Raw genomic sequence first — 18,988 nt, 5'->3', positions numbered from 1 at the left:
GAGTCCAATACGTTTCGCCAACTTTTTGCGTAACTCCTCAATCTGGCGATTAAATGAAAGATCCTGATCTAACGTTACCCCAAGAAGTTTGAAATCAGTAACATGTTCAATATTACTTCCATTCAAGTTAATATCTACTGAGGTAGAGGCGACAAGGTTCCGCAAACGTTTGCCTGTTACCAGCATGGACTTCGTTTTCTGAGAGTTAATAAACATTTTGTTTCGTGCCGACCATTCATCTAAACGTTTGAGATCTTGATTGAGAGCCTGTGTCAGATGAGGAACATTTTCCCAGCTAGAGCATTTTGATAGAGTTGTATCATCAGCATAAACATCCAGTGTTGAATCACGTATACTTAAAGGCATGTCATTTACAAACAATAAGAAGAGAATGGGTCCTAAGGTTGATCTTTGAGACACTCCTTGTAACAACTGTTTACTGGTGGAACAACAGCCATTTATACGCACATATTGTTTTCTTCCAGTGAGATATGACCCAAACCACTTTAATGATAAATCGTTGGCCCCATAAATAGATAGCTTCTTGAGTAAAAGCTCGTGATTTATTACATCGAAAGCCTTTCTAAAATCGACAAAAGCTAAGCCAGTAACCATATCATTATCCATATTAAAGAGCAGTTCGTCAGTTAATTTAATCAGCGCCGTTTCCGTGGAATGATTTGGTCGAAAAGCTGACTGGAGGTTGTATAGCAAATCACAGCTGTGTAAGTGTTTGCAGAGAGATGTTGCAACGTGTCGTTCAAGTATCTTCGAAAGAACAGGTAATACAGAAATTGGTCGATAGTTGCTTGTGTCTTCACGAGAGCCATTTTTAAACAAGGGAGTGACTTGAGCGGTTTTCCATGTCGATGGAAAACATCCAGTAGAGATGGAAAGATTCATAAGGCGACAAAGTGGGTGGACCAGAACAGAAGCCGCTAACTTAAGAACCTTCGCACTAAGGCCGTCACATCCAATCACCTTACTTGAAGGGATCTTGGTAATGAGATCAAGCATCTGCGCCTCAGCAATAGGTGGTATTTCAAAGGATTGGTTTCCTGACTTTGACTTAACAAATTCATAGAGAGCCACATCATCAAAATCTAAATCTGCAACGCGCTGACTATCAGGGGTAATCTGTGAAGCAATGTTGATAAAAGCGTCATTCATATTTTCAGCAATTTCTTGTTTATCTGTTACGGCGCCATGCTCCGTAATTAATTGTCTGATAGAGATCGGGTCTTTCTTAACACCGCTTGAAGTCTTTAGCGCCCTCCAGATTCCTTTGGGGTTCCCTTTGTTCTTATCTATTGTTTCCTGGAAGAAACATCGTTTTGCATATTTTATCAAATTTGATGTTTTGCATTTTGTACGAGTGTACAAAGACCAGTCGAACGAAAGGTTTGTACGACGGGCTGTTTTCAGCAGATTATCTCTTTCACGTATCAATTCCATAATTTCATCATTCATCCAAGGGGGCTGGTTTTGCCTCTTTACTCGCCTGTTTTTCCAGGGCAAACGCTGATCGAGAACCTCACTGAGCATACTCTCAAGAGCATTCAAAATATCGTCAATGTCTTCAAATATGAATGCAGTGTCCCAAGGGATACGTTCTAGTGATTGTAGAAGTTCATCTAAATTCAAGTTCTTTGTTTCCCGATAGGAAATTGTGGTATGTTCTGACTCACAACCTCTTCTTTGTTTGGCGTATTTACGCTGAATAATTAGAGGAAGGTGGTCCGCAAGCCCGATATTTAAGACAGCCGTTTGTGTGAGCAAACTCGGTGATGGGGGGAAATTGATTCGAATTATGACGGAAGACTTTGAGACACTTACTGAAGTTTTCAAGGCTCACAGAGTGTGACAAATTCGTGAATGAATAGTCGAAACGCTCAAAAAGTCAGCTTTAGGCTAGTCAGTGTAATTTACTTTATGTCTGCTTTTAGTCGATCATTAACTGTAGATTTATTATCGAAGGTGGAAATTTCACGTTAAATAACGTTGCACAAGTTGAACTAAAATCAAGAAATGAATTTCTCTTGGCATTTTTGGAATAACCAGAGGTCGACAGAGACAAGAAGGCATGGGGGAGAACGGGGCTGGGAAGGGAACCGAACGTTACTGGAAAGAAACCCTGTGGGAGAAGGAACTAAGAAACCGCGGTAGCGGACACTTTTTGGACATCATGTTTTTTCTTCGATTAAATTTTATACCGGGGAACCCAGTAACTTTTTTAAAAGTAGGACCGGCCTCCTGTGACCCGCCCCCCACCCGTCCCATTCTGTGAGTTGCGTGACCGAACCCCGGCTGCTACCTGGGAACAGGCTCCGCCCCTCCTTTTGTCCCCTCTCCCCGAAAACTGTGAAGAGAGTCGATAAGTCCTAATATTCTTGTTTTTATTTATGGCGTTCACAATTATACCCTTGGAATTTTATTACTTACCCAAACCTGAACTTCGAGGTAATTTCGACTACATTATTCTGCTAGCATCGGATTAGACATTCCACCGACCGTCCCATAAAGTTATTTTGCTCCCCGCCCCCTGCAGACAAACTATCGATTTCTTCTGACACCAAACAGATCAGTTGCGGAAAGAGGGCGCATTTGGTGCGTGGAAGATTCCCGGGAAGATTCTGAGAAAACCAATTTAGAGAAAGTACAGTTTGCAAGCTTTTGTCCAATAGCTAACTAAGGTAAGGTTTCAAGTAATCAATACTTTGTTTTGTGCCCAAAGGTTGATTTGGCTCACCTTTGTGAACTGTGCTACTGTTCCTTCGGCTGCGTTGTTTTGGATTGTCGATCAAAATGGATAGACTCGGAGATTTAAACGAGGGTTTAAACTGACGCTTGCTTTTAGTGGAAAACTCATTTATGTTCAAGATCGTCTTACAAGAAGTGTTGTCTCAATTGGTCGTCAGCAAAGCACATACTTTGTCAACCGAAATTCAGCTCAGGTCGAGATTCAACCGTGGAGGTCGAACACGTGTGAAACCGGAAAAAAAAACTGAAATCGATTAGTAACAGTGAAGTGGATAGTTTAAAAGCCAGGGGATTGAACCAGGGTTTACAATAAAAAATATGAAAAACAGGAAATCTATGGACGTTTGATTACCAAGTAACATTGATTACCCCTCTTTCAAAACATAAATTTTCAATCTCATTAATTTATTAATTATTAATCATAAGCAACAAATTAAGGAGCAGCTTACAACCAGGACAATAGTTACTTTGTTGGCCATTGTCTGGCATTGATTTTAAGTCTGGGCAAGAAGTCACACAGGTCCATAAAATATCTGAGACTTGATGTTGCAGCTATTTTAGCATAGCTATATGATTTCCCTACCAATGACGTTATTTTATTGAGTGAATACTATGTTTAACTATAAGACAAATATCAAAGTCTGACTTGCAATCTTATATCCTGAACAAGCCTGTAGATACCATGAGTCAAGCACCTTATCCACCTGTTGGATATTCTTATGGACCTGGACAAGGATATCAGTCAGGTAAATAATTACATAGTTACTCAGTCTGGTAATTACCCAATTACCAGTGAACAATTATGGGATTGCTTGTCTGCTTAGGGTTAGTTGGAGTTTTTTGTGAAAAGTATTTTACTGAGGTAGATATTATTAAACATCTATATTTTAGTGATGTTAAAACCTATATATTTTGTATCATTTGCAGGTCAACCTCCTGTTGGTTTTGCTCCATATGCACAACAAGGGTATGGACAACCACCCCCTCAGCAGCAGGGTTATGGACCCCCACCCCCTCAGCAACAAGGATATGGGTCCTTGGCTATAAGTGGTAAGCGATTAATTATTAAGTAAATCATAATTATTTTGTTATTTAATATCTCATCATTAATATTATGCATGGCTGCTGTTAATTTAATAAACCTAAATGTTACCATGGTTAAACAGTTTTATACATGTGAAAAGTGAACTGATCAACATGACATGAGCATAGGACAAAGAAAAAATCTGAGTTCCTGATAGGAATTGAACCCATGACCTCCCGAACACCCAGCAGGCACTCTATCCACTGAGCTACAAGAACTCATGCAGAGCAAGGTCATTTAACTGAGTCAATCAATCACCTCTAATCATCTTATGGTAGAACTCTCTCTTGTAGTACACAGATTCTGAGAAGCCAGATGAGATGTATGCTAACTACCGGAAGTCAATTCTTGCCAGCGTACCCAATAATTTGCTAGTACGCATTTACATTATACATTTCTGCAGCACTGTCAATATGGTTTCAGTCAGCTGTCAGCTCACTCTGCCATGTCCTTCACACCCGCAACAATTTTCTTGCTTTTTGGTGAATTATTATATCTGTTCAGCAATCAGGGCAAGTTCACCCATTATCTCAAGTTTTTAAACCATTGTTTGCTTTAATTTACTTCAGGAGCAGTTGACCGACCCACATATTTAGGGTCAGATGTGCCTTCTCAGGATGTGTTTGACAATCAGTTTGCCAAAGCTCCGCAACCCTCAGCACCTCCTCCTGATATGTTTGGACACTACTCTGGATACGAAAACACACAGTACGGTGAGTAAATACACTCTTGCTCACTTATCACAAAGGCACTCTTGTTTTAATATTAGCAATATATGGGGTGACTGTTGGTGCTCTAGCAGCAAATCGAAGTGGGTGGAAAGAGAACGTCAAAGCCTTACATTTATGTGCCTTATGGCATGGAAAGGTATAGGTACAGGAAGGAAGTATATAAGTCAAAGCAGTTTTCAGTAATGTAAAACCAAAACCAGAGTATCACTGGAATTTTAACGGATGTTGACAGTTTACCAAACCAATCAAAACTCCAGTCAAACTGTACATGGAAAATGAACCTGCAAGCAAGTTATGATTGGATTTGGTTTACGTCTGATTTGATGACAATAAAGTGGAATGAGTCCTTTAAGCCAATTGCATAGCGTAGCAATGTTTTCTACATCAGGGTCCGAAATTAACTTTTTTCGGCAGGCGCCGACTAGTGACTGAATTTTTTTTTTTCAGTCGCCAAATGGAAAAATGTGGTCGCCAAAAAGTGTCAATAAAATTTTTACTTTGCAGGGAAACACAAACCAAAATTTTTGGTTGCCACGGGCTTGCCGGCAAAACATTTGCAATCAATGTAATCAGGAATCAAACCAGTGCTGAAATCATCTTCTGACCACTTTGACAGATCTACATTTCCACCTTTTGACGCCCAGAGAATATCTAAATCTTCATCTAATTTCTTCGCGATGTTCCGTCTCCACCTTGTAATAAATTATGGAAAGATTTCAGAACATCTTTGGACACCACATCGCCTGGATAAATATTCATGGCGAAAGAATGCACGTGGTGTCTTGCGCCCGCAATACGTATGTTATGGGAAACCACTGAAAAAACATGGCAACCAAGCTTCGCACTGATCGTTGCTGTAAGACATTGTGGTAGACTTATAATAACAGGAAAATCGGTTTCATACTTCAAAAGCAGCGGAAAGGTAAAAAGGAAGTGACCAATTGGCAGGCGGCTTTGAATTTTATGTTAATTGATTTGGCCGAAAATCAAAGTTATTGTTAGTGTAATTATCGTGGCATGAAATAGTTAATCGCCCGCTGGTGACCAGTTGTGAAATTCTGGTCACCAGTGCAAAATTTTTAGTCGCATACATACATACATACATACATACATACATACATACCTAAATACCTACATACCTACATACCTACATACCTACATACCTACATACCTACATACCTACATACCTACATACCTACATACCTACATACCTACATACCTACATACCTACATACCTACATACCTACATACCTACATACATACATACATACATACATACATACATACATACATATATATATAGTAGTAAAAACTAATTGAAAGAAATTACTTTTAATAGGGCACTCAAGTGAAAACTGTTTTATCTGATTTACTGTTAATAAAAAGTTCCCTGTCCATTCTGCTTTATTGTAGGCAATTCTTTTGCCCCTCCTCCTCCCCCATATGCACCTCCCCCTGACTCCCAGATGCCAGAACAGCGTTTCCAACAGTGAGTAAACTTTTTAATTTTTTTCTTCCATATATGAATTGTGTCGTTTCATAATATCCATAAATTGCAAGTTAGCACTAATAGAATTGTGTTTGAGAAGGAAATTGCTAAATTTACATTGTATGATTCAGATCCACAGCAATAACAGAGGACCAAGCTCGTGATGCCATGTTACAGTTTGTGAGTGAGCATTGTTGTTATGGAAAAGCCCCAGCACAAGAAATGGTGATTAAGGATGTCATTCCTTCAAGTGCATATCATGTAAGTTCAAGTAGCTGACAGAAACGAAGGCTCGCCTTCAAACTTTTGTTTAGTACTTCTGCATCCCCATTGAGATGCTAGCCCATTGCAACATCCTGCCAAAAAATCTGGTACTACATAGTCTGTATTCGACCAAGTTATCCTAGTTTCTGTAGGAGAAAATGAACAAGATTGTTTCTACTCTCCCCTTGGTTGAAATGCTAGCCTATTGCAAGGTTACCCCCAGCAATAAATTGAAGGTACTGGCATTTATACACCTGGATGGAGAAACTAGGCACCGCAAGAGTAAAGTGTCTTGCCCAAAAATGCAACGCAAAGACCCTGGCAAGGGCGCGAATCCAGACTGCTCGATCCATAGTCCCAAACCATAAGGCCATTCTGCTTCTTAGCCCTGCAATTTGTCAGGTCTACTGCTTATAACAAATTTTCTACTGTAGCATTCATTTCAAAGGGTACCCATGTGAGAGCAAATTGTTGTGGTTAGTAACTCAACAGAATATATGTGTAAAGCTTAGCCAGCAGTGATCAAACCAAATTGATTGCAAGGCATTGCTTGCAGTAATCTCATGCACTCCTACAACTTAAGGGTGTATACTATTTGTTTGACAAACAATGCAAATCTCAAACCATTTAAATCACTCTTTGGTCTTTGATTAATCATCTGATATGTATATTCACTTTGTTTGGTAGTACTCTCTGACAAGCTTCTGTGAATCACGAAAAACTGAGTGGAAGTTTGAACCATACAGAGGTACTGAGTAATCTAAGCTTAATTTGTAACGTATTTCTATTATTAATAATGATATTATTTTGTTATTTGCCATATTTATTGTCAAGATGTATAAATTAATAATTAATAAGTTGCTTTTGATCAGAGATAGGTAAGAAATATTATAATTAGGTTGGATGAAAACTACTGAAAGCCATTAAACAAATGGGATTTAAAGTCGGTGTATTTATGTCATTACTTGATCAATTTCCAGGTCAACCGATTGACAGCCCAGTGAATGGTCCAGCTCCCCCGCCATGGGCCATTCCTGCACAGCCGCCACAGATGTTTTCTGACTTTCAGACCAAAATAGAAGTTCCTCACACTGCTAATATCAAGGTATGATGCTGAATGTGCATGAAATGGACAGTAGAGTCTATTTCACAGTCAACAGACTCACGAAATGTAGTGTGAAGTGATAGAAAGCATTTCTGTTCTTTGGTTGAAAGGGATGTTATAGTCTACAGGGGCAGATCTAGGGGACGTGCAGGGGGTGCTCATTCCCCCACCCCCCAACCCCCACCTCTGATATGACCTGCGGCTTTCTAATGAAACTGGTTTTCTGCAAAAAAATTTCAACAATTTGCTTATGTCACCACTCAGTTATGCCATTCCTTAGTGGTGCACTCCCTCCTAAGAAAAATAGTGGATTCGTTCCTGATCTACCACAGGTTACCCATTCTTCTACCTGCACCATTAGTGCATCGTGATGCTTAAAATTCTGCTAGTACCCAGATATTTCTGGCCAAGCTAACTATTACCATCTGGATGAGTGACCACATGACATGTCACAAAGATGTACAAATTACACTATATAGATGTATCATATCTAACGAGCGCATGTGGAAATAACAATATAGTTAATTACACCACCAAAAATATTACCTCCTAGAGTCAAGTGCAATATAAAAGAGAACATGAACTCAAGCACTCACATACTTTCTAATCTGTCAAATGTTATTTCCTTTAAATGGTAGTTTGGCTTTGACTTTCTTTTCCAGCCATGTCATGATTGTATGGCGGTTGGATACAAGCGCTGCTACAGATGCTGCGGACGTGGAAGGGTACGTGAATACATCAGTAAGCATATGCTGCATGTCTGAGTCTTATCAGTATTGACATTAAAACTAGTGAGATGTTATAAATTTAAACTTAATCCAGTAACTGATGTCTGCTCTTGGTTTCATCAGACTGTTCCTTCAAGCTTCATTCTCCTCACTTTTATCTTCTATTGCCAAACTTGTCATACTTAAATTCATTTGAACCGTTTTTCCTCGTGATTTCAGTTGCGATGTTCCAGGTGCCAGGGTTCTGGTCTTGTGGAAGGAATGCAGCAACGGGAACAGTGTATGAACTGTCTTGGGAGGGGATGGAGAAGGTAAGTGACAACCCCACCCCCATCCCCCCCCCCCCTCCCATCATGTAGAAATTGGTAAATAATAATACAATCTAATTAATTCAAGTAGGTAACTTTAATTTATCCACGTCAAGTAGACGAATAATTTTACCATCTTTTTCTAAAGAGTACGGGCAAAAGTTCTCAGGCATGCAGGTAGTTTTGGCAACCCTAGGCTGGCCATTAACCAACATGCTGTAAGAAAAAGGACAAAAGAATTCACAGTAGAAAACATTCTCCTTTGTTTTACATGTCTTGAAGACATCACAGCAACAGCAACAACTAACCAACCGTAATTATAACAAGCACTGACGACTGCGTACATGCCAACTGTACATGTGACACTCTGGGAAGTCACCAACAGCAGGAGTTTGGCAATAATTTCTACATGCAATGTAGTTTATTAACTTGGGTTAAAATGGCCCCAACCTTGATTTTTGTCACTGTTTATTCTCAATCTCATCCTGACCAGTAGTAACTAAAATTGACAAACATTATCATTGTAAGTCAAAATATTGGCTTCAATAAACTAGCCGGTTTGATGTACTACCAGCCTTGCATTTAGTTTTGATTAATAAACAATTACTGTTTGTCGACAGTTGTGACGTTTGTAATGGACATGGTCGAATCAAGTGCCCCACTTGTCTGGCACAAGCGCAGTTGAAAACTTTCATTGAAATGACTGTAAAATGGTGAGTGAATGGCTTTACGTATTAAAAAAACAGTTTTCTGGTAGATCGAGGAAGCAGAAAAGATGTTAACTCGGAAAATTGGCAAGCGCAGTATAAAGGTTTGCATCAATGTGGAGTGTGACTGACGCGTAATTGTACTACTGTTAAAAAATATACTCGAGTATTGAAAAAAGAGAGTGTCTTTCAAGGCGTTGAAATTTGAACAAGAGAGCACCGTTGAAAAGCAAGCGCTGGAAAGTTGCAAGCGCAACAAAATTGGTGTCCGGAGAAAGTTGGAAGCGCGCTTGGTGAAAGGTGGAAGACTGTAAGACGCAGAAAAAGTCGTGTAAGTGCGGGAAAAGTACAGTCGAACCTCTCCACAACGGCCACCTTGGAGACAGGGAAAAGTAGCCGTTGTAGAGAGGTGGCCATTAAGGGGAGGTACGGGTGCGATATGAGTTGTATGACACCTCTTTTTCTCAGGGCTGCAACATTTTTATCTTCAAAAAATACTTATTGTAGCATGTATCAAAATATAATTATCACTAAGATAGAAAGCAAACAGAAACAGAGACCAACGATGCGCGGTATGGATCAAGTTTCGTGACCTTAACAATAGAAAATGGGGTTTTGTATACACCGTTCGTCAGTCGTTGATTAACTGGCCGTTGTCGAAAGGTTATTATTTTGCCGGTTGGGACGCGCTTTAGTGGCCGTTGCCGTTGCGGAGAGGTGGCCGTTGTGAAGAGGTTAGAATAAGTTAGATTGAATCTATGGACCGTCCGACGGGGCTTAAAAAGTGGCCGTTTTGCGGAGGTGGCTGTTGTAGAAAGGTGGCCGTTATGGAGGCTCCACTGTTGTCGTAAAAGTGTAAAGGCTCTAAGGACACACAACAAAGTTGTAAGCGCGTTAAAGTTGCAAGGTTAGCGTGAAAAAGTTGTACGCCAGGAAGAGCATTACGTAGTCTTCAAATGTCAAATGCATTAGCGTTAGCAGAGGTGAAAAAGTTGTAATCATTGAAAGATCTAGAGACAAGCGTTCTTAGTGTCAGGCGCGGTTAGGTTCATTTCTTTGAATAAGAGATTATAAAATTGAATTATTTTTCTCCTTAATTTTGGTAAAGGGAAAATCACGTATCCAACCATGTTGTGGAGAGATCAGATCGTTTGCCTGCAGAACTCATTGTCAAATCCGAAGGAACTGAGATATTCAGCCAAGAACTGCCCAGGGTGTGTTTCAGGGTTACTTAATGAAAAGTGCACAGTGGTTTAAAGGGGGATTAGAGTTTTCTGCCATATTTTGCAGAAGTTTTATGCAATATAGAATGCCGTCATTTGGTGTGCAGTGAACGTCCCGTAAACATGTGATAAACTTTTACGAATTTTTTTTGACGATTTTTATAGTTTTGTGAACGTGAAGAAAAAGATGGAGTTCATAGGATTTGAAGAAAAAAGTGAAAATTAGAGTTTTACGTATTAGCAATATTTTATTAAGTCTTTGACTGCTGTCAAGCCTACGTGTTCTTGCAGGGGTAGCCCATTTGATGGCGTATATAAATGTTTTTCCTATTTTTCAACATTGTATTTTTCCTTAACATTTATCTCATTTTATAGAACAACCCTAAGAAAATACGCGCGCTGATTGGTTAAAAATCGTGTTTCTATAACTCGATAGAAACACAGAACTACAATATCACGAGCTGTTGACGTAATGATGGTGCGAGCAAAGAGAATTTTCATGTTGATGATCAAAGTAAAAAAGTTGTTCTCCGTGTTTCTATCGAGTTCCAAAGTTTGGGAGAACTCGAAAAAGCTGTGGAAACACTCGCCTACGGCTCGTGTTCCCACAGCATTTCTCGTTCTCCCCAAACTTCCACTCGTGTTTCTATAACTCGATAGAAACACGGTACATGTTTTCTATTTCTTAAAAATATAATTTCAAATATTATCTTGTTATTACAGTAATTAGGTTTCTTAGTGACCTCTCTCTCTTGCATTGCTTTATTCTTATCAAGGTCTGGCCTATCATTAACTTTTTTGACCAGCAAGTCAACATAGGCTCCAAAAAGCTGGTGGACGAGCATAGTAACAAGTGGCCCTCCAAACGCATTCTGCTACAGGTAAATACAGATCTTGTTTACTGACTGACGTAAAACTACAGTAATAGACTTGCAAGTGACGGCAGGTGCTGGAAAACATGTAAAAATCTGCTTGAAATCTGAATTGCCTCAAATAAACTCTGACAACGTTTCCCAATAGGGAATAAAACTTCCTCGCAAACACATTTAGTTCAGTTCTGGCCCTATATCTGTAACAATCAAGCAAGGCTGATTACTATGTAGAAAGCTTAACGGGACAACGACATGATAGAGTCGAAACTGAAAGCCAAGAATTGCAACTGTGGACAGCTGTTTCGACCTGGTCGGGCCTCGTCAGCACGGTGTAGCTGTAACATGAAGTAAATATATCTGTCACGCAACTCTTCCAAGAGCGTAGCGTTGCGTGACAGAGAGAGGGCCAGAACTGAACTAAAACCCATCGCGTCCCCATGTTTCTAGGTCTTTCTAACCACATCATCTTATTTATTATTTTGCTCTGTCTGGCGTGACAGAAAACGCGACAACAATTAACCAATGTGTTGTGTGACGCTTTTTCCTTCAGCGTCAACTATTGCGAGCTGTGCCTGTGTCTGAGATTCATTACAATTGGAAAGAGATGTCCAGCCGCTTCTGGGTGTGCGGGCATGATCACAAAGTGTACGCACCCGACTACCCTCAGCAATGCTGCTGTGGATGCAGTATTCTGTAGAGAGTTTCTCGACCTAGGAGCAGCAAGCATATAGAAATTATAATACAATAGGTTTTGAGAATTTTTGTAAGTGATAGGTTTTATAGGTTTTCCATGACCGTACATGATACAATAGAGAAATTTAAGACAAGTTAAAACATGTCATCTGAGCCAAGTGCGGGAAAATTCGCATGCAACTAACCCCGCAACTAACTTAAGTTTCGTTTTAGTATTAACACCGTATTTTACCAATAGATTTATCAAAATTTAGTTTACAAAATAGTTGGAATTTGTAATTCCAAGCCAGATTAAAAATGAAGTTAGCGGCTCGTAAAACGAGCAGATTATGTATTAGGAACTATCAAATATTAGGTTATCGTTCTTTTTTACAAGCCTTATGGTCAAGAATTATTGTATCGTCAATATAACGTAAAGCACAATAAATGCTCGAACGTTAAAATCAATGTCTACTATTCAACTCTCCTAAGGAGATAGACATATGTACAGGTTGTGGTAAATGCGCCCATCACTTGACTGAGTGGTTCAAGACTGGCCTTGTTATTCTATTGATCCCGAGTCTAAGTCCTCCACTCATTACAAGTCGGGCGTTTCGGTCACGGCCAGCACTAGCCAACTAATTTACCTCGTGTGAGCTGGGATTCGTAACTTGGTTGTTTCTTAAAAGTATTTGTTTCTTATGACTCGGACGGCCCGCTTGTAAAAGGGATGGAGAGCTTTAACGCCACCATGTCACGAAATTGCTTTCTACAAGGGTTCTCTAAGATGGCGGACTTGTGGAGCAGGGTTGGATTGAAGCTTTCCCTTTTACGTGGCATGACAGATCTCTTTAAGACTCCCATAATTCCAATGAAGATGAAGTTTGATAGTTTCCAGACTGACAATTTACTGTGAGTCAATTGTTTTTTAAATAATTATCTCCTGATAAAATTGCTCCAACGATCCAAAAGGGGAAGGTGTGACTTATTTCAAGTTATTAAAGCAACTGTCAATGATAAATACGATCTGCACTCATGGTTAGCCTAAGTGCTCTCTTAAATTACTTTAAAAGAGCTTCCTCGGAAGCCAACGTTGAGATGAAGATGTAATCGTGGAAATATAAGGTGTGGTCTGCCTGTGGTTCAAAAGGCTTTGTCTCAGGTCGAGGCTATGATCAGCCCCAGTTTCCTAAGTGCCCCCGGCCAAGATGGCTTCCGCAGATCTGCGAATTTTATAACTAAACGTTTAACAGCTTTTCGTACATCTTTCGCAAGCCAGAAATTGAAATTCCCGTATCATTTAACGATAATTATGTTCTTTGTGTAAGGGAGATTTTTTTGGTATTTGGTACTTCAGATAATGCTTGAAAACTACCTGGTGCATTTCAAGCCCACGTGAGTGTTCCAAAAGCAGAGATATGTCTACTCCAGGTGACGATGTTTCACTCTGGGATCGTGTGAAAGGATATTTTGATAAACAAAGGTAGGATGAGGAAATCTAATGATCTATTTATCCATTGTTTTAGTACCTTTTATGTTGTGTTTAAATTAAGTAATAATTTGAGTAGCCCATTCCTGGGACCTATATTATTTGTAAGTTTAAAGCAAATTGAAGTTATAACAGATACACGTATTATCCCCTTGAGTGAGATTGTAACTTTTCTGTGACTTGACTCATAAGCTGTTATTAAGCTAGGAAAATACCTCAATCGCTGGAGGTTAAATGAGGTATTGGTATCAGTATCATATCTTTGTCAGGAATTATCCTTCTAGTGTATGTGAAAGATGAGCGAATGCATGCCTATATGTATTTTTCTTTGCGTTCATATTGTATTTCTAAGATATTTTCAGAAATATACAGGTAAGCTTATCCCAATTCTCCATTGGAAAAAAAGATGACAATTGGTACATTAACCCATTTTTTCTTAGCACACAGGAACCTAAACAATGCTTATAAAAAGGTACACAAAGATTCTATAATCTTCAGGCATAGCATATGCAATACCATTAGGACAGGGAAAAATAGTGCCAAAACAGGCTTTGTTAGGTGCAAAAGGTGACATTGTGGTAAAATGTACATATTTTTTTTACTATCATTGTCCTATAGAGGATAGCAAGGTCCAGGAAAATAAGTATGATTGCCTAAATTACAGAGTTTTGCTTGCTGATTTATTTGTGCTGAACAGATCAGACCTGCCAACTCAAGGTCATGGCTTTCCACGAGCTGAAATGCCTGTACAAAAGTGTACATATATTGTTATATGAAGTATTTCTTACAATAATTTCTTGTTCGAAAAACTATTAGGGGTACAACACTGTCAAATGACGAGCCTGAACAGGGGACTGGCTGGCAGAGAGTTAAGGCTTTATTTGAAATACGGTATGTAGAGATCATACAAAGCTATAAACTATTAATAAAAGTTTTCAGATGCATCCCTAGCAACTTGCTCAATATCTTGAGGAGAGAGGGTGTCATTAAACAAGCTAATGACATGGTTACCCTAGTCACAACTTTCTTAGTGCATCTTGCCACATATTAAGTTAAAAGTTACTTGGAACAGTTTGCTGCTTGTAGTGTAAGGCTTTACAACTTGCCAAAGTACAGGGGGTGGGAGATGGGAGAGTAACCTATCACGGACCTACATCCTTTTGGGACGGGGGAGGGTGCTGGTAGCAACACCCTTAGTCTCTTAATGTCTCTTGAATAAAATACTGCATGGCATTGCATTGTATTGTATACTTTATTATAGAAACCAGAATAAGCTGTCAGTGGTGGTGTGTGCTGCTTTTATGGCCGTAATAAAGACTCGTACTTGATTCTGTGCAGATTCTGTGGAAGTCCAGGGGAAATGATATGCATTAGTGCCTGTTAGCTAGACATGGCTGCAAGTGGAGTTGCTAGCATTCTCTTTCCCAGAGGCCATGATCCACAGACTTCAGGTTGTTCTGCGCAGTTTCTTTATTCTGCTGAAATATGATTGGCTGACTCTTTAGCTGAAAATGAACACACTGCCCATGGATACACAAAAAATGGAACCCAACCAGAAGTTAAGATTTCTCCAAAAGGATCAGTTGGCCTTAACTCTGGTGGCAAGAAAGGAATGCTAGAACATAACTGACACATGAAACCAATGATATGTTATTTGATGAACCACAGGGAGACAATATCCCAGAGAGAGGAGTTTGGACAGAAGAGTCGATGGAGTAGGTTTAAAGACTTACTCAAAATAAGGTGTGTACATGTAAATATTATTTAATAATTATTATTACTTGATACGAAACAATCAACCATAGGACTGCTTATGTGAACTTCTCACCAGATTGTAATGGTCACTGTTAGCAAAGATTTGTTATTAAAGAGTAAAGATTCGTTAAAGATTTGGAATGAACAGTTATAAAATATTCACAATAGAGTTTTAATTTAAATTTTGTTAAATCTATTTAAAAATAGGTTTCATAGTGCATTCAGTGTTTTAGTTATTATATCAATAATTAAAAATAGTTCTACAGGAAAAATCCATTTGATTTTTGACAGCAGTGATGATACGGGATTAACACCAGAGATTGAACATATCAAAACAGTTGTGTATGCTACCACAGCAGTTGCCTTTTTGCTTGGCGGCCGATTTGGTAAACGAATTATAGATGACCATTTCCGTCGACATAATCAGCTGACTGTGTATGATTCGGCAATGCATGCTCAGCGTCAATATCATGCATCAGTGATTTTGGGATTTATTAAGTATGGATGCCGCTGGGGATGGAGAGCTGGGGCATTTGCTGGTGTCTATAGGTAAGCAAAGTACATATTTGTATAATGTTCAAAGTAATACTTTGATCATTATGTACACATGTAACAGTCATGCCTCTTGTGAATACAGTCGAACCCCCAGTTTTGACCACCTCTCATAAGTGACCGCCTCTCCTCAGCGACCAATTTCCAAAATACCAAAAGTTTCCCAGTCAGATCACTATATTTGGAACCTCTTGTAAGCAACCACCTCTCGTAAGCAACCATGACCACTTTCAGAGCTAAAAGTTTAAAAGTTTCTTTTGTTTTTAACCTTTTGTAATGGGTCACTTGACAGATAATAGAGGGGAAATTGGATAATATGGTGTTGTAACTTATCGCATTCCTGGATAGTACAAGAGATGGAAATTTCTCAATGATAAGCAGAGGATTTTATCTCGAAATTTGACTTTTCACATAGGACTTTTTGTCCGTCCTAAGAATATTCTTGAGGTCTTGAAATGGCTGTCACATGATTAATTATCAATTCAATACATGTTTAGTTTTCTCTTAGTTACACTGGAAGCATTTCGAAACAAGCATGATGCACTGAATTACGTAGCCAGTGGAGGTAAGGCCTCAAGTCTGGCAAAACTTTTCATATGAATAGGTTATATAAATTAAAAATACAAATTGTCTAAACGTTAGATTATCTAATAAGGTTAGTCACTAGTGATACAGAACAGTGAAAGGACTGAGAGGACTGTACCTATTTTAACAATTCGTTTTGTCTAATGTACTGCTAAATTGGTACAGTGGAACCTGGATATAAGTAAGTACCAAGAAGACTGGGAAGATGTGTTACTAACAAGGGTTCAAACAAAATTAATATAAATGAGACCCTGGGCCGGTATAACCTGGTACTTGTGGTTACAAGCAACCAAAATCAATGTTAATTAAAACTATAACAAATTTCTGGTATCACTTCTAAATGGATTAAAATTATTATTGTTTTGTGTGTAGGACTGGGGTGACACTTTTTGTCATCTTAATAATTGATAATAATGTTTAATTTAATATATTTTTCATTAATTAATAATTACATGTATTCAGTACAATCACAGCATTCATTTGCTGTTCAATTTTACAGCTTCAACAGGTGTTCTGTACAACACATTTAATGGTTGGCGTAAAATGGTTGTTGGAGCAGCAATAGGTGGCAGTTTAAGGTAAATAATATTTGAAAAAAAGAAAAACTAGTTAGGTCTGTTGTATGCTCCCATCTCTTGTACACATGTACATGTAACGTCCCTTTTCAGATAATCAGGGATGTCTGGGGGCCTCCACTGTGACCAGCGAGCCTCTAGACAGTAACCCCATCCCATGGCTAGCAATCCATGTTACATTTTATAATTTTTGGTGCAAAGCAGTGAGTCAAGTGCATTTCACTTTGTTTAGTGATACTACTACATTCTGTTAACTTTCAGCTTGCCCTTTGGAATACTTGCACAGGCTGCAAATGCAATTCTACCAGATGAATATAAACTCAATAAACTACATCCAGAGCAACAGGCATCAGATGACAAAGAACAGGAATGGTAAGAACTAGATTGTACAGTTTGTACAGTGATGCACAACTCCTCTGGCTGGCCACTTGACTCATGTCAACAACATGCAGTCCACCTCTGCTTTGATTAGTAATTAATCAGCCTAATTTATGCAGTAAGTAGACTAAATTAATGTGGTATAGCAGATGAAGAAAGTTTCTAGGCTAGTGGCATCAGTTCAGCTAAGAGGGGATTGGGTCAGTACAGGTATTTATTTAGTTAATTCCCTTTCATTGGCTTTCTTTCCTTGCTAGGCATTTTTCCCTTTAAACCCTTTAGAATCTTTGTTGTCACTAGTCAAAAGTGGCTGTGCATTTTTGGTCAGTATCCCTAGTTGACTGAATGCTCTACACTCTGGACAAGATAAAAAAACTTGAACCAGGTTTGATTGTATGCCTGCATTTAAGTTCAATATTTATGGTTTCTGAACATGCGTAGAGAGAGTAACCGCTGTGACTAACGTTGGCTCATGTTCCGATTTCTACCAGAGGTCTTGATTTCTTGGTGCTGACCAAAAGGATCGCAGCGAACATTGCTTTAGAATCTGAGCTTATTCACAACCCTCAAATCATGTCACTAGAAAGTCAGTTAGCAATACTATAAATTTTTTCTTTCTTTTTTAGTGGAAAAACATTCACATTGATTGACAATACTGTATATATTTATTATTAACAGGAAACAGAAACTTGAAGCAACCAGTTCATTCATTGAATCTATGGAAAAAGATCTTGAGGAAAATGATGAATTGAAAGATGAAGACAGATAGCAAATTAAAATATTATTAAGTTTTTCTGTAATTTTTTGAAGTGCAACTGGATGAGCTTAAGTCTGGGATCACCCAAGGAGAGGATGTACCAGTCAAACACAATGTCTGGAAAAGTAGAGAATTTCATTAGGCAGTAGCCCCTAACTTCAACAAACAAAAGTCTGTAATGTTAACATCATTGAAAACTAAGACCATCAGATGAAGTTACAGGCAAGTGAAAATCTATGAAGCTCGCACATAATGTTTGGATAAAAACATGAGTAGTAAAATTCAAGTCTTACAAATTCTCTGTGGTGATTTTAACTAATGACACAGACTTTATAAAGTACAATAGCGAGTTACAGTCAACATAAGAATTAGAATCAGCATGCCATATGCATGAAAGGAATGATAATACTTAAATGTTCTTATTCTTGCTGGAAAGTGAAAACCAACCTTATCAAATAATCTATTGTGTTATTTTTCGTTACAAGGCTCTTATCACACCCATTAGAGCAGTGTTGTCCAGTCTGTTTTTAAGCAGTTTTAAATGTATTGAATAATAATTTCAATTTCAAATAACCGTCATGTTCACTTATCTAGTCACATTTATTTTGTTGTCCATAATTTCACTTTGAAACTTGATTACATGATGTAACTTTGCCACCCATGATTGTACAGTTTATGTACAAGAAACATGTGTCATTGTTTAGTGAAAATTTTTGGAAATCATGTTATCATCAAAATGTTGCACATGATGAAGTCTGTCTGCTATGTACAGGTCATTCTGACATAAGATTACGGTCCAGTACATTTTACCTGCATGATAATGTTTACATGTTTGTTGTACCCTTTGAGAACATATGAATAATAAAAAGCTTATAATAAAAGTTTTAGCTCATATGAATTATTGCTGTTTATAAAAGAACTTTCTTTTTTTCCTTAAAATGGCTATAGGCAGAT

General features: G+C 38.5%; 2 protein-coding genes across 3 annotated transcripts; both read left to right on the top strand.

The window, feature by feature from the left end:
- Positions 1-2,608: 2,608 nt before the first annotated feature.
- LOC145502956 (protein SSUH2 homolog) lies at positions 2,609-11,972 on the top strand. The gene is made up of 14 exons (XM_081482372.1): positions 2,609-2,693; positions 3,431-3,506; positions 3,688-3,810; positions 4,414-4,557; positions 5,989-6,064; positions 6,196-6,325; positions 7,016-7,076; positions 7,309-7,433; positions 8,096-8,158; positions 8,381-8,472; positions 9,090-9,182; positions 10,285-10,390; positions 11,176-11,280; positions 11,822-11,972. Exons 2-14 carry the CDS (start codon positions 3,443-3,445, stop codon positions 11,966-11,968), a joined length of 1,329 nt encoding a protein of 442 aa, XP_081338498.1. The 5' UTR covers positions 2,609-2,693; positions 3,431-3,442; the 3' UTR covers positions 11,969-11,972.
- Positions 11,973-13,343: 1,371 nt separating this feature from the next.
- LOC145502959 (complex I assembly factor TIMMDC1, mitochondrial-like) lies at positions 13,344-18,772 on the top strand. Of its 2 annotated transcripts, none has more exons than XM_081482376.1 (8): positions 13,344-13,426; positions 14,249-14,323; positions 15,101-15,175; positions 15,482-15,736; positions 16,237-16,304; positions 16,824-16,902; positions 17,161-17,271; positions 17,956-18,772. In XM_081482376.1, exons 1-8 carry the CDS (start codon positions 13,362-13,364, stop codon positions 18,044-18,046), a joined length of 819 nt encoding a protein of 272 aa, XP_081338502.1. In that variant the 5' UTR covers positions 13,344-13,361; the 3' UTR covers positions 18,047-18,772. The 2 variants fall into 2 exon arrangements, with proteins under 2 accessions (XP_081338502.1, XP_081338501.1); XM_081482375.1 differs by having other exon boundaries at positions 15,479-15,736.
- Positions 18,773-18,988: the final 216 nt, after the last annotated feature.

The sequence above is a fragment of the Orbicella franksi genome, chromosome 11 (assembly GCF_964199315.1).
Source record: "Orbicella franksi chromosome 11, jaOrbFran1.1, whole genome shotgun sequence".
Taxonomy (NCBI): domain Eukaryota; kingdom Metazoa; phylum Cnidaria; class Anthozoa; order Scleractinia; family Merulinidae; genus Orbicella; species Orbicella franksi.
Note: the sequence above shows the minus strand (reverse complement) of the source record. Positions and strands in the feature narration are given on the sequence as shown.